Source organism: Bolinopsis microptera, chromosome 12, assembly GCF_026151205.1.
Source record: "Bolinopsis microptera isolate Bmic1 chromosome 12, MBARI_Bmic_1.0, whole genome shotgun sequence".
Lineage (NCBI taxonomy): Eukaryota > Metazoa > Ctenophora > Tentaculata > Lobata > Bolinopsidae > Bolinopsis > Bolinopsis microptera.
In genome coordinates, this window is record NC_087083.1 from 3,204,415 (window position 1) to 3,219,974 (window position 15,560).

A 15,560-nucleotide genomic window follows, 5' to 3' on the forward strand; every position below is an offset into this window, starting at 1 on the left:
TTTAGTGGACACAATTTCAAAGTATCACAACTCTTGCAGTTGGATCGCCTGGTGTATTTAGGGAGAGCGATTATGAATACGCGATTATGAATGCCCAAGATGAGCTATGAAACTATCGGAAACTGATGACGCAACAAAAAATGATACGATAGTTAACGATGAACGATTAAAATCATTCTTCGAGTCGAATGATGAAAGGTTCAGAAAACTGATCAACGAGCACCGGCAGTTTCAGTTGAATCAGAGAAAAGCACTTTTTAACCGGGCGCTAAGACAAACTTTATCTCAAAGTATGGTAAACCCTATACACCCCGGACTTCAGGCAATCAGGACTTACGAATCAGCGGATAGAACAGATAGCGATAACAGAGGGTCTCCTTCCTCTGACACCCAAGTAAGGAATGTTAGTAGGAACCTGCCCACACCTAGATACTATGTTCCGAAACGTCTTCCAAAGCGACCAACTACTCCCAGACATGCCTCATTTGATGAAAACAATGCTGTTATTCTTAACTCACCACGGAGCCCTTTCTTTAACAATTCGTTTGGGATAAAAGCTTTGGAACGTCGGATTGAGGAAGATATGAGGATACAGAGTGAGCGCAGAAAACAGCCAGGTGGAATACAAAGGAGCATTTCTCTCGATGCTCCAAGTTCAACTCAAAATGATTCCTTGACTGTAACAAACCTGAATACCTCGTCTAGTTTTACTCACGGTACAAAGTCTCGACCTAATTTCCTCTCACCCCCACAAAACCGAGCCAGCAATCAAGCCCTTACTATCAGCGAGGCTGTACTGTTAGCGAATAAAAAGATCAAAGATGCTGTTGATGATAGAGATCTCGTCCGGACAGACCCAAAAGATCCAAGACCACCTCTGAAACGACAAAATAAAGTGGTAGCTGAACAAAAGGTCGGTGACGAAGATTTAGTCGATCAATCCACGAAAGAAACTTATTTATCTGGATCAGCTTCAGATTCATTTTTCCAAACTGAGATGTTTCAAGACAGTGAGACGAAGCAACTAAGCTGCAGACAATCGTTGGTTTCCTTTAATGATATTGTGGAATACCTCTCCATTTCAACTGAAAATGATAGTTTTGAGGAGAATTGGAGAATGGCCGGGGAGCTTCAGGCTATGTTTGGTCAGTATAGGAGTGATTCAATTGAGCAATGTGAGGATGTTAACCACGAAAACAAAATGATGGAAAACGAAGAAAACGCAAACTCTGGTGCTAAAGAGAACGATGAAGTCCAAGTGAATACGGAAAAAGTTCAGGTATAATCAATAATCTGTTGCAATTTTTTACGCCATGAACATCTTTACTTATATATACACGCATTTCAATCCACCGGCCAGCAATGAACCCTGTGGCAATGTTACTCGTTGGTTGAGAATCGATTAAAGTGTGCCACAATTGACAATTTATTTTGAATGTACATTGCAAAAGTATATTATCTAATAAGCACTTATATAATTATCGGTATTATATATATAAGACGCCTATTATATATATAAGACGCCTATGAAGAGCTGCAGTATAATTCCACCATCGGTCACGGCGGGGGGGGGGGGAGATAGTGGTTCAATCACTGGAATTTATTTAGCTGTATAATGTACAAATACTTTTAGACCCTACAATTGGTAACAGAAAAAGTTTCCTTGTTTCTAAAAACTCAAAATCTATATAAAATCATTTCAGAACGAATTATGGGGAAGTTGTGCAAGGAGACAAAGGTTAAAAGACACTTCCTGGAGACGCCTTTGTAGTGACTCTCAGGATCTAGACATCATTAAAACATCCAGCAAAGATGGTTAGTGGATAATAATTGGTTACTAAATGGTTATTAAGTGTTTTCTAAGTGGTTACTAAGTGGTTACTAAGTGGTTACTAAGTGGTTACTAAGTGGTTACTAAGTGGTTACTAAGTGGTTACTAAGTGGTTACTAAGTGGTTACTAAGTGGTTACTAAGTGGTTACTAAGTGGTTACTAAGTGGTTACTAAGTGGTTTACCAGGCCAGAATATATTTTTAGGGCTAGTGCAGGGTGCTTATTTTCATTCATGCTTTTTTTCCCAGATTAAGAAACCATCCTAGTTTTACAATAATTATTTAACACAACCTAAACTCCAACTAATTCTAATTAACTAATTAACTAACTAACTCCCTGACTCTAATTAATTCTACCTAAACTGTACCTTAAGTCAAACTTAACTCGAACAGAACTCTAACTCATTATATTCTAAGTACGTAATATAATTTAGAATTTATTATTACAGTAATAATGTAATAAGCATTTGCATTTTGCACGCGGTATCATCCAATCATTGCAGCCACTACCAAGGACAGTAACTTAAACAGTGACATCATCAACGAGGAGGCTGAACCAAAAGGAGATACTAATCACAAAGATAGAGTTCAGGTACTAGTATTTTTCGGGTCAAGTTGTTAAGTGGTTACTAAGTGGTAACTAAGTGGTTACTAAGTGGTTACTAAGAGGTCAAGTTTTCCTGTGGCAGATTTATTGTTGCAATCAACGTGATGATGACTTTATAAAATACAAACTGCAGGTTGCTTTATTAAAGTTACACTGGTGTGTTTGATGACAATAGCATGATAATATGTGCCTATTATCTAACATCGTATTCAATTAGTTCTGCCTTCTTAGTAAACAATTAGTGGTATATAAGTATCATGGTATTTACATTCCGCTCAACTATGGATATATCGAAAATATGAATTTCCCTTGTCTAGACTTCTCCTATCTCTAAGTCTGAGCAGACATCTCCTAACTATATATCTCATTTTTAATAAATAAGAATTCAGTAATAGTTAAAGTTAAAGAAATTTGGTTATAGTTGACAATTAAAGAATGTGATTTTCTTACCTTAAAAAAAATAATTTAGTCTGATGAAAGAAAAAATGCACAAATATTTGCATTATCTTATTGAATTATTAGAGAAAGAAAACGTTTGAAACTTCTTAAACTGTAAATGATTTTCATAGTTAATAATTCGTTGTCAGGTTCAAAGAACGCGACCGGGGGAAGTAAAACGGCCCAAAAAATCGTTAATCTTAGACAAGATTCCCACGCAACATAGCATAGGTAAAGTAAAATTTAGTTCAAGAAACCAATTTTTATAATTCACAACGAGACGCTAATTTTGATTCACCATACTGAAAATATATCTATATCCAATATTGTTTTATATCGATAACTTAATCGTTACAATTATTACAATACCATTTTTTCTGTTTATACACTTCCTTCTTAAATTCAGAAGAGAACGGTTCAACTGATTTGTCTCAGAATTTGTCCCCTAAAAACTTAACTTCAGCTTCATCTCCCATGAGCAGTAAATCAGGTGCAGTTAATCTACTTTACTCACGCGTGACTTTTACTTGACTCACGCGTGACTTTTACTTGACTCACGCGTGACTTTTACTTAAAAGTGAATTGATTGTTTATCTAAGATGTAGATTCTATGATAATTTCATGGAACTATTTCAGCTGCATGCTAAGCAATAAATTTAAATTTAATCAACTTTTTTTTCTTGTTTGAATACTTTACGGATATCACCTAGAATACAATTATGAAATTAATTATGATATTAACCCAGGGTCCACAGCACCAAGCTGTCTATCCTCCCCACTCCCGCACTCCACAACCAGTTGTGTCTCCACTCCGTCCGCAAGTTGTGTCTCCACCCCTACTTCCATCTCAACCACATCTTCTTCTAACTCAACTGGGACCTGTGGTTCAGACTGCTTGTGTCACTCTAATTCTACTAAGTAGGAATTACTTGCTTAGCTTTTACTCTAATTCTACTAAGTAGGAATAACTTGCTTAGCTTTTACTCTAATTCTACTAAGTAGGAATTACTTGCTTAGCTTTTACTCTAATTCTACTAAGTAGGAATTACTTGCTTAGCTTTTACTCTAATTCTACTAAGTAGGAATTACTTGCTTAGCTTTTACTCTAATTCTACTAAGTAGGAATTACTTGCTTAGCTTTTACTCTAATTCTACTAAGTAGGAATTACTTGCTTAGGTTTTACTCTAGTTCTACTAAGTAGGAATTACTTGCTTAGCTTTTACTCTAATTCTACTAAGTAGGAATTACTTGCTTAGCTTTTACTCTAATTCTACTAAGTAGGAATTACTTGCTTAGCTTTTACTCTAATTCTACTAAGTAGGAATTACTTGCTTAGCTTTTACTCTAATTCTACTAAGTAGGAATTACTTGCTTAGCTTTTACTCTAATTCTACTAAGTAGGAATTACTTGCTTAGCTTTTACTCTAATTCTACTAAGTAGGAATTACTTGCTTAGCTTTTACTCTAATTCTACTAAGTAGGAATTACTTGCTTAGCTTTTACTCTAATTCTACTAAGTAGGAATTACTTGCTTAGCTTTTACTCTAATTCTACTAAGTAGGAATTACTTGCTTAGCTTTTACTCTAATTCTACTAAGTAGGAATTACTTGCTTAGCTTTTACTCTAATTCTACTAAGTAGGAATTACTTGCTTAGCTTTTACTCTAATTCTACTAAGTAGGAATTACTTGCTTAGCTTTTACTCTAATTCTACTAAGTAGGAATTACTTGCTTAGCTTTTACTCTAATTCTACTAAGTAGGAATTACTTGCTTAGCTTTTACTCTAATTCTACTAAGTAGGAATTACTTGCTTAGCTTTTACTCTAATTCTACTAAGTAGGAATTACTTGCTTAGCTTTTACTCTAATTCTACTAAGTAGGAATTACTTGCTTAGCTTTTACTCTAATTCTACTAAGTAGGAATTACTTGCTTAGCTTTTACTCTAATTCTACTAAGTAGGAATTACTTGCTTAGCTTTTACTCTAATTCTACTAAGTAGGAATTACTTGCTTAGCTTTTACTCTAATTCTACTAAGTAGGAATTACTTGCTTAGCTTTTACTCTAATTCTACTAAGTAGGAATTACTTGCTTAGCTTTTACTCTAATTCTACTAAGTAGGAATTACTTGCTTAGCTTTTACTCTAATTCTACTAAGTAGGAATTACTTGCTTAGCTTTTACTCTAATTCTACTAAGTAGGAATTACTTGCTTAGCTTTTACTCTAATTCTACTAAGTAGGAATTACTTGCTTAGCTTTTACTCTAATTCTACTAAGTAGGAATTACTTGCTTAGCTTTTACTCTAATTCTACTAAGTAGGAATTACTTGCTTAGCTTTTACTCTAATTCTACTAAGTAGGAATTACTTGCTTAGCTTTTACTCTAATTCTACTAAGTAGGAATTACTTGCTTAGCTTTTACTCTAATTCTACTAAGTAGGAATTACTTGCTTAGCTTTTACTCTAATTCTACTAAGTAGGAATTACTTGCTTAGCTTTTACTCTAATTCTACTAAGTAGGAATTACTTGCTTAGCTTTTACTCTAATTCTACTAAGTAGGAATTACTTGCTTAGCTTTTACTCTAATTCTACTAAGTAGGAATTACTTGCTTAGCTTTTACTCTAATTCTACTAAGTAGGAATAACTTGCTTAGCTTTTACTCTAATTCTACTAAGTAGGAATTACTTGCTTAGCTTTTACTCTAATTCTACTAAGTAGGAATTACTTGCTTAGCTTTTACTCTAATTCTACTAAGTAGGAATTACTTGCTTAGCTTTTACTCTAATTCTACTAAGTAGGAATTACTTGCTTAGCTTTTACTCTAATTCTACTAAGTAGGAATTAATTGCTTAGCTTTTATGATACTGGGGCTTTTTTTGATATTTTGTAATCTCTCATTTAGTTTTTAATAATTAGAAATGCAAACCACTTTTAAGTTCTCTTCCTTCAGAAAAGAAAGAGAGTTTTTCAACTTTGACCGACAAAAGACAATGACTTTAGGGACTCACGAAGTTAGGGTCATGTCTCCCACTACATCAGAAGATCAACACACCTACAGTACTGATCAGAAATCGTACGTTTCGTGCAAAAATATGAAAAATATTTGCTACTGAATCAATTTGTAATTATTTTGATATGACTATTAAATCATATCATTAACATAAAATTAAATCTGTTAACAAGTGACATTAAGTGGTAACTTTATAACAATCACAGTATTTAAAATTGCCCTAACCTCAGGAGCACTTCAAGTTGTGGACAAACATCAGCACACCGGGTTGAAGACAGACCCGCCCAGTTAGAAACTAAGAGCCGTACCAAAAGCAGGAAAATTAAGAGAGTGCCATTTAACTTAGCTCGCATCAGCACCGACTCTGTTGATGAGGTGTTTACTCCACGTAATTTTGGTGAGTGAGGATCACGTTACCAAGATATGATATCTGGGAGGTACTGAATAGTAAAATACCTGGGAGATACTAATAACTGAATAGTGAATATCCATATTCTATATTCGAGCAGTCTGAAATTGCGAGTACTTTCTGGTGTAGATATAAAGTTACAAAAGCTTTATAATTTTTTTTTTTCAATTATGACAGAAATGATCAAACTTGGTGTCTTTGTGACAGATTTTCCGGCAATCCTAGAAAGTGGATAAGTGTTGTGTTTATGTGTGATTACAAATATAAAACTGTTACTGTGTGCGAGTGTGTGTATTTGCATGTGTGTGCATGTTTTGTGTGATTTTTGTGTGATTTTAGTATGATTTTCATACTTGACTGAGAATAAATGAGTGGTATAATTTGAATAGATTCAAATCGTCTTCAATTGGTTTATAATTAGGTAAATTTGGTCCTAATTTAGTCTGCAAGTGAAACAACAAAAAAATCAACATTGTCTTAAAGAAGCTTAAAGAAGTTGCAAAAAGCATATCACGAAATGTAAATTACGACCTATACTAAAACTCACCCACATGTCGTCGAGTCTCGACATTTACAAACCTCCGAATCATTAGCATTGTCGAATTCTTATCTTCCCTTTTTTCATAAGATGTTATTGATTCCCCCATCATAGGAAAAGATAAAGAACAGTCGTCCACAGAAAATGGAGAACCACATTCACTTGGAAAGAAGTTTCAGCAAACCCGCAAATCTTGCAAACAGCGCCGCGCTTCCGTGAAACTGGGTGCATTTTTAAATTTTGAATGATTTATTTGAATAATTTATTTTTTAATCAATAAACTTTCAAATTGTTACACAAATACATCATTTTATTTCAAAGAAAATTCGCCGAATGACCTTACATGCCTTGACAAGTGACCGAGTGTAAACAAAATTAGGGACACCGAAACATCTAAATGTAATAAATATGATAACTTTATGAATGATTAAATAAATCCCGATGTATATTTTTGATAAGATAAGAATCATATCCATATCACAAATTCAAGCAAACTTTCCAAAATGAATTCATTTGGACAAATGATTTTGATGGGGTATAAATAAAAGCCGTTTACTTGACTATTTTGTCACTCACTAACTGTTGTGATTAGAATTTAGAATAATGTACTGTAACTTGTACTGTAATTTTGACTTTCCCACCCTTGACACCTGTCCACCACATCAGCTGATGACGATTAACACATGTTTATTGAAAGCTTCTAACAGTTAAACTATCATATCACTTATATGTTTTTAACCCAACTCCATTCAGAATAATGAAGGTCACGTGATATGATATTGTTTAATGTTTACTCAGGTAATCACCGAGTCACGATAGAATCGCCAACTTCCTCCGAGGGCGACAATACCTCCGAGGGTGAAAATACCAGGTTTTTATTAAAAACCTTTGTAATTATGTTATCGTTATGTAACGGACTTGTAATTTTTTCTTATCTGAAAATTCAACTGGCTGCTTCATTTCATATTACTATATTAGTTTCTTCGTATGGAACATATTACATTTGAAGTAAGGCACGGATCTGACACATCTACTTAGGGCAGCTTCAATGTCCGAGCAGATATGATTGTTCTACACATCTGTCTATTCAGCATGAGCTTGTTCATCTGACACATGTGCTCCATTATAAAGATCTTCCTGATTTCCAATTATTGTCCTTTACACATTTGCTCACATCACTCACAGTCAGCCGCTCTGACATGGTTAACCACCTTCCTTGTGTTGTTGGTTAATCATATGAGCGGGATATAAATACCTTATTTCATTTTCATTTTCAATCCAGTCGACAGGGTACAGACGAAGACCATGCTTCAGCTAAATCAAGTCTCAGCGAATCTGATGGAGCTAAACATAAAATATCTGTCGCCAGTTCCTGCGAGTGGTGAGGAATTTAGTTTTGTAGAGTAGAGTCTCTTCTAGAAATTGAAAAGTTTCATGCAATATTGGTCAACTACTTTATCAAAATCGAGCTTCACAGAAAAATTAAGGAATTAAGGAATTAGGTTCATTGAATATCATAAATGAAAGTATTTGCACGTATCAAATAACGGAGTAGTTCGCTGTTTATTAGTCTCATGATTGAAATACTGATATCTGGATATTATCCGGTTGGAAGAGACAAGGACAAGTGAAACAAGGAAGTTAGGAGTAAGGGCAAATTTTCGGCGTCAACGCCATCTTCAGGCTAAAATTGTTATAAATGTTAGTATGTAATAAATGCTTCTATACTAGTTAAAATGCTAAATTGAAATTACACACACTGAATACAGGTTACATCAAATTTGCACGCAGGTTGACGGACAATGAGGGCTACTATGAAGACTCGTTAAACATAGACAAACTAGAAGACAAATACAAGCTGGAGAGGATCAGCCAGCAGAAACAGCTCAGAATGTCACAGAGCTTTAATGATGGAGGTCCTAGACTTTCCAAATCAAATTCTCTCAAAAAGTTTAATTCTGAGGGAGATATTTGTGTGAGTGATGTGTTACTTTTCATTCATATAACTACTTATAACTACTAATAACTACTAATAACTACTAAGTAATCAAGGGCATATTATGTTCATTGTAGATTTTGTAGCGAAATGAAACAAGGCCTACAATCTGCATTATCTGATGTCATTCAATCTTTTAGGTTTTTTACTTAATTATAAAGTCTATAGATGACAAGTTTCTTTTGGTTTTCTAGTAAATATCAGATTGTAACATGATAGAATAAATTTAAAAAGAAAATATCTTCAAAATTGTATACTTTATAGACTTGCAGAAGTACATTAAAATACATACACTCCGCAAGCAATCCTTGTACAATCATGTGTTCAGGACATAAGCTCGTGCGATAGGAAAAAGTCTAAAATGACGATTGTGGAATTGTACGAAACTGAAAAGAACTACACCTCCAACCTGTTGACCATACTCGAGGTTTGTTGTACACTAAAATTACTTAGTTAATTATTTAATTCAGAATTAATTAGATAATTAATTGATTCGTACACAAACACAATGACCTTTGTCAGGTGTTTGCTGAACCTATAAAAGAGATGGGACTTCTAGCTAAAAAGACACACTCGATTCTGTTTCCCAATCAGTTGATAAGGCTAGTTTATCAGCATTCTGTGTTTCTTGGGAGGCTCGAAGAACGGCTCAATAATTGGCATCATGTTCAGAAAATCGGGGATCTGTTTTCTGGTATGTTATTTTGCTATGTAAAGATGCTGTCCCTATTAAGCTATTACACATTGATATGGTGTAACCGAATTGATTTATACTTTTGCTTCGATGCATATCGAAAGGTCTTTTTAGATTCATTGATTGATAATTTATAAATTTAATATGAGAATGTTTTCATATATTTGATATTTCAACTAACGAACCTTTAACTTTAACCACTGATAGCTGTTGTAACACGAGGATAACTTCAATAACTTACGAATGTTTATATAAAAAGAAAATCCAAGACACTAATAATTTCAACAGGGTTCAACTATCATAGTAAGTATGTTTAAATAAAAGGAAAATGTAAAACACTTATAACTTAATACTTATAACAGGGTTTAAAGAGGAAACAAAAGGAGGTCTCTTCAAAGTTTACCTCAGCTATATTACCCACTTCCCCCTACTGTTCGAGAAGTTATCTAAGATGTCCACTACAAACGAACGGTTCAGACACTACATACAGAAGTGTAGGCAGGAAGTGGCAGCCTGCCAGAGACTTTCTCTACTTTCTCTGCTCTACAATCCTATACAGGTACAAGAGAACCTAGCGTTCATTTTTATGTCCGTTCAGATAAAGTCCGACAAGGTAGTTAAATTAGTCATTAGATACGTGTCTTTGAGCGTTCATTTTATTGTTCGTTAAAAATTTTGTCCGTTCACGCAATGTCCGGTCAAATAACGTCCGATAAGGTATGCAAACTCTATTCATTTCTCTGTTGATATTGTTAAATTATATTCAGTTTAATACCCCGCTATACTCAGTTATTAATTAACACTTTCAGAGACTTCCTCAGTATCTAATGCTTCTGAAGACCTACTCAAAACACTTAGACCCCCAACATGCGGATTGTGATCCTGTCCATAGTGCTACCACATCTCTTCAGACCTTATTATTCATGGCTAACAAGTAAGGGAGCTAAAGGATGACTTTTATTTTCGCCCATTGACGAATGAATTGTTTTAAAATTATATTGCTAGCTTTAATTAAATCACAAATGCACATATTTGCTCGACCAATAAATGTAAGTAATTTATCAAGTAATTAATTATCAAAACTGTAACTCCACCCCTTATCCAGGTTGTGTAACTTCCGAAAAGAAGGTCCCGGAGCAATTAAACTACCCCCCACAACCAGCGCCCCTCACCAGAGCTCAGATCGGAGGTCATCAGACTCTGCCACTCCGGACAACAACGCCACACCGGACAGCAACCACCCAGCTGTGGAGAGGAAACCCACCCACCACAGAAAACTGTCAACACTGCTCAATGTTCTTACTTTTAGCAGCGTTATAAAGAAGAGGAAGAAGGACAGGGATAAGAATGCGAACAGTTCTAGTTGTGTTTCCTGTAGTACTGACTGAGAGCGTCCTAGTTCTAGTTGTGTTTCCTGTAGTTACGCTGACTTAGAACGTCGTAGTTTTTAAAATCGATTTCAGATGAAATTTTGTGGTGTTTCACAAAATTATCAATAAAATGGTTGGATTGTTTATGTTATAGTAATATTGGTTGATTTAAGGTCTAGGGTAAAATATTTTCTACCGATGGCTCGACGAGAGAAAATACTGTTTTAAGGAAAATCTAAAATGTCTAACTCATTTATCATTTCAAGACAGCTATCTTTTTAACCATGACAACGGCTACATGTTACCATAACAACGGTTACACGTTTTCATGCAGTGTCTCCAGTCCTCGTTATCAGGATTACAAACGAACTTGTTCTGTGGATACTCCGTGCACTCAACCCCCCAATCGTCAGCACACTGAAAATATTAAATCAGTCTCTTCCTCTTAGATTATAACTTGTGGATTCTGGTAGGGATCGAGTGAAGAGTGACAGTGATTCTGGGGTTTGATTGGTCAATAGTGCTATAGTGGATACTGATTGGTTAGTTGCTGTCACGTGTCAAATATCCCCAAGAATCTACAAGTCTGACATCATCAAAGTTTTAGGATGATTTTACTTTTTTTAACAATATCATTAATAAATGAATTTATTCGGGGTAAATACACTAATTGGAATGGAGCTAGTTTACTAAGATACTAGTTTGGCTAGATTTGACTAGTATAACCCTGGTGGCAGAATACTTTATTATTCTAAAGTTCTATAGAAATGAATCTGTGTCTCATTTGTTGTAATCAAAAGCATAAATAGATAAACGTGGGTTGATTTATAATAAATTTCCTAATGATTTTTAAATAATTTTTTAATGATTATTGTTTCCCGTTATGACCTAATTCCCAACCTTAACAATTGCAGTAGTGGTTGGTTCAGGAGTGGTTGGTTCTGGAGTGGTTGGTTCTGGAGTGGTTGGTTCAGGAGTGGTTGGTTCAGGAGTGGTTGGTTCGGGAGTGGTTGGCTCTGGAGTGGTTGGTTCAGGAGTAGTTGGTTCTGGAGTGGTTGGTTCAGGAGTGGTTGGTTCTGGAGTGGTTGGTTCTGGAGTGGTTGGTTCTGGAGTGGTTGGTTCAGGAGTGGTTGGTTCAGGAGTAGTTGGTTCAGGTGTAGTTGGTTCTGGAGTGGTTGGTTCGGGGGTGGTTGGTTCAGGAGTGGTTGGTTCTGGAGTGGTTGGTTCTGGAGTGGTTGGTTCTGGAGTGGTTGGTTCAGGAGTGGTTGGTTCTGGAGTGGTTGGTTCTGGAGTGGTTGGTTCTGGAGTGGTTGGTTCTGGAGTGATCGGTTCAGGAGTGGTTGGTTCGGGAGTGGTTGGCTCTGGAGTGGTTGGTTCAGGAGTAGTTGGTTCTGGAGTGGTTGGTTCAGGAGTGGTTGGTTCTGGAGTGGTTGGTTCTGGAGTGGTTGGTTCTGGAGTGGTTGGTTCAGGAGTGGTTGGTTCAGGAGTAGTTGGTTCAGGAGTAGTTGGTTCTGGAGTGGTTGGTTCGGGGGTGGTTGGCTCTGGAGTGGTTGGTTCAGGAGTGGTTGGTTCTGGAGTGGTTGGTTCTGGAGTGGTTGGTTCGGGGCTGGTTGGTTCAGGGGTGGTTGGTTCTGGAGTGATCGGTTCAGGAGTGGTTGGTTCGGGAGTGGTTGGCTCTGGAGTGGTTGGTTCTGGAGTGGTTAGTTCAGGAGTGGTTGGTTCAGGAGTGGTTGGTTCGGGGGTGGTTGGTTCAGGAGTGGTTGGTTCGGGGGTGGTTGGTTCAGGAGTGGTTGGTTCAGGAGTGGTTGGTTCTGGAGTGGTTGGTTCAGGAGTGGTTGGTTCGGGGGTGGTTGGTTCAGGAGTGGTTGGTTCAGGAGTGGTTGGTTCTGGAGTGGTTGGTTCAGGAGTTGTTGGTTCAGGAGTAGTTGGTTCTGGAGTGGTTGGTTCGGGGGTGGTTGGTTCTGGAGTCGTTGGCTCTGGAGTTGTTGGCTCTGGAGTGGTTGGTTGAGGAGTCGTTGGCTCTGGAGTGGTTGGTTCAGGAGTAGTTGGTTCAGGAGTGGTTGGTTCAGGAGTGGTTGGTTCAGGAGTAGTTGGTTCGGGGGTGGTTGGTTCTGGAGTGGTTGGTTCAGGAGTAGTTGGTTCAGGAGTGGTTGGTTCAGGGGTGGTTGGTTCTGGAGTAGTTGGTTCAGGAGTGGTTGGTTCAGGGGTGGTTGGTTCTGGAGTAGTTGGTTCAGGAGTGGTTGGTTCGGGGGTGGTTGGTTCGGGGGTGGTTGGTTCGGGGGTGGTTGGTTCTGGAGTCGTTGGCTCTGGAGTCGTTGGCTCTGGAGTCGTTGGTTCAGGAGTAGTTGGTTCAGGAGTGGTTGGTTCAGGGGTGGTTGGTTCTGGAGTAGTTGGTTCAGGAGTGGTTGGTTCAGGGGTGGTTGGTTCTGGAGTGCTTGGTTCCGAAGTGGTCGGTTCGGGAGTGGTGGGAGACGGAGTTGTTGGTATTGGAGTCTGAAATTAGTTATTCGTTAAATATTTCAAAAATATTTAGTTACTTATGAATAATTTATTGTTCGAAGTTACACATAATCTTAGAGTGTTATTGATAATGCTTACTGGTCCATCGTAGCATTCCGGTACGTTTCGAGGGAAATCACAGTACTGTGTTCTTTCGTTCAAATACGTTCCACTCTGAGGAAGCAACATTTTATTCTATTTTTGGAATAATTTGTCGAGACTCTAATGAAGATTAAATTAATTATATCCAAACTTGCAGAGCTATGATATAAGAGCACCATATTTGCGACAAGAGAAACGCCATTTTCGGACGTGAGGAGAGTTAGGACTCCTCAAACTACTAAAACTTACAGGGCACCTTCTATACCACTGTCTGCGTCCATGGCATTCCCAGTAGTACCTACAGTCTTCTAGATTCACAAATCTACCATTGCGCGGACATTTGAACTGAAGAGCAGAATGTTAAGATTCTAAGTGAACATCAGTCACATTTAATACCAGCTTTTAATTGAAGCTAAGAAATTAACCGAAGTTAACCAAATTCCGTTCCACTTAAAACTGTTTGTGATAGATTCGACGTAAGATTTTCTGAAGGTACGAAAATATTCAAATCCTCACTTACTTTTTCTTCTTTGTCGCTATCCGAATCCGAATCGCTACTAGAGTCGCTACTAGAGTCGCTACTGGAGTCGCTACTATAGTCGCTGCTGCTGGAATCGCTGCTGCTGCTGGAATCGCTGCTGCTGCTGGAATCGCTGCTGCTGCTGGAATCGCTGCTGCTGCTGCTGGAATCGCTGCTGCTGCTGGAATCGCTGCTGCTGGAACTATCGCTCCACCATTTCAACGTTTTTTGGTTCTTAAATTCGTCATATTCCAAAATTGGTCCTTGTTTAGTATTCCAGCCGTCTCCATAACTAAAACCATCCTCTAGCTCTTCGTCGTGCTCAATGAAGTCAAGCTCAAACCCGTATCCCAGGGCAAAGATATAACACGTCAACAATAATATCCTCTGTAATAAATTGCATTTAATATAATTTAAGGTTTACATACGCACGCGGTACGAACAAATATAATGATAATACATATACTAAAGTTCTAAATAACAGATAGTGTAAACACAACGCTGCTATTTTGTACAACTACATAATCTTTCTTTAAAGAACAAAATTATAAAACTTGCATTCTGATTCTGCACCAATTTGCTTTGTCAAAAGCAATATTCCTAGATCCAAGGCTATTAATAAATTATGTTCATAAACATAATAGAGATTCGGCGGACTAGAGATTCGGCGGAATGACAGGCTGAGCGCCGCCCAGTAAACATCATTACGAAATAAATTCCGGCAACTTAATGATAATAAGTATATTCTATAATATAAATTGGCTTAAATAAAATCAAACGTTTAAGTACACTTTTAGCGTAGAAAATTATGTTTTCATGAGAGTAATTATGTTTTCATGAGAGTAACCGATGACTTACCATTACGGAAAAGATTCAAGATCGTCACCAGAACACAAAGTCGTTTTAAATGAAAGTAAGAAATCTTATAAGTGAAAAGTCCTTTAATAAAAGTTATCATGTGCAGTCAAACGGTGCACCAAGCTTGACACGACCATTGTTATAAAAAGTGCTAATAAGATTATGTACCTTAGAAAAAGACTGAAAGTCCGTCACGGCACATTGATCAAATTTATAATCCAGTCTTCTCGCCTCGTAGGAGCTCGAAAAATCCTCAATTACTTTGACTAACGTAATAAAGTAGCTTTGTTGATTGAGCAGCAGCTCGGTGGTGACGCCAGCTGTTGCAACTTGATCATGACGTTCAGACACTGTTTTCAATGAAAGAACCGCCGGGATTGTTGTTGTTGGTGTGTAATAGTAAATAAGAGCGTAGAACTAGAGAGAACGTTAGGGTGCACAACGTAAGGTTACTTAGCTTGCTAGTAGTCTATTGCTCGCTTTTATTAGAAAGTAGAAACGCTTGAAAAGAGCACCGCTTACAGGGACTGGCAAGGTGCCAGGTAAACGTAATATATGGGTACTGCCGGTACACGTTTAACAATTCTCACCAATGATTGTTTTGAAACGGAAAAGCAGGGCCAGTCGACGAACCATGATGCATGTGGAATAGGGCCCTAGATTTCTACCAGTCATATTGCGGAG

At 37.2% G+C, this 15,560-nt stretch overlaps 4 protein-coding genes across 4 annotated transcripts; 3 read left to right on the forward strand and 1 right to left on the reverse strand.

Moving 5' to 3' along the window:
- Positions 1-37: 37 nt before the first annotated feature.
- Positions 38-6,688, forward strand: LOC134824145 (uncharacterized protein DDB_G0284459-like). The gene is made up of 8 exons (XM_063835883.1): positions 38-1,279; positions 1,704-1,815; positions 2,335-2,423; positions 3,026-3,107; positions 3,283-3,366; positions 3,623-3,794; positions 5,831-5,953; positions 6,121-6,688. Exons 1-8 carry the CDS (start codon positions 107-109, stop codon positions 6,293-6,295), a joined length of 2,010 nt encoding a protein of 669 aa, XP_063691953.1. The 5' UTR covers positions 38-106; the 3' UTR covers positions 6,296-6,688.
- On the forward strand, positions 6,667-9,366 carry LOC134824514 (uncharacterized). The gene is made up of 7 exons (XM_063836421.1): positions 6,667-6,673; positions 6,952-7,062; positions 7,636-7,708; positions 8,120-8,218; positions 8,629-8,812; positions 9,162-9,267; positions 9,356-9,366. Exons 1-7 carry the CDS (start codon positions 6,667-6,669, stop codon positions 9,364-9,366), a joined length of 591 nt encoding a protein of 196 aa, XP_063692491.1.
- On the forward strand, positions 9,362-11,662 carry LOC134824147 (FYVE, RhoGEF and PH domain-containing protein 4-like). The gene is made up of 4 exons (XM_063835888.1): positions 9,362-9,527; positions 9,890-10,086; positions 10,337-10,461; positions 10,633-11,662. The coding sequence occupies exons 1-4, from the start codon at positions 9,380-9,382 to the stop codon at positions 10,913-10,915; spliced, it is 753 nt and encodes a 250-aa protein (XP_063691958.1). The 5' UTR covers positions 9,362-9,379; the 3' UTR covers positions 10,916-11,662.
- LOC134824515 (proteoglycan 4-like) lies at positions 11,192-15,551 on the reverse strand. Its single transcript, XM_063836422.1, has 6 exons — positions 15,510-15,551; positions 14,019-14,405; positions 13,748-13,843; positions 13,496-13,570; positions 11,798-13,390; positions 11,192-11,314 (listed from the first exon to the last, which is right to left on the reverse strand). The coding sequence occupies exons 1-6, from the start codon at positions 15,549-15,551 to the stop codon at positions 11,192-11,194; spliced, it is 2,316 nt and encodes a 771-aa protein (XP_063692492.1).
- Positions 15,552-15,560: the final 9 nt, after the last annotated feature.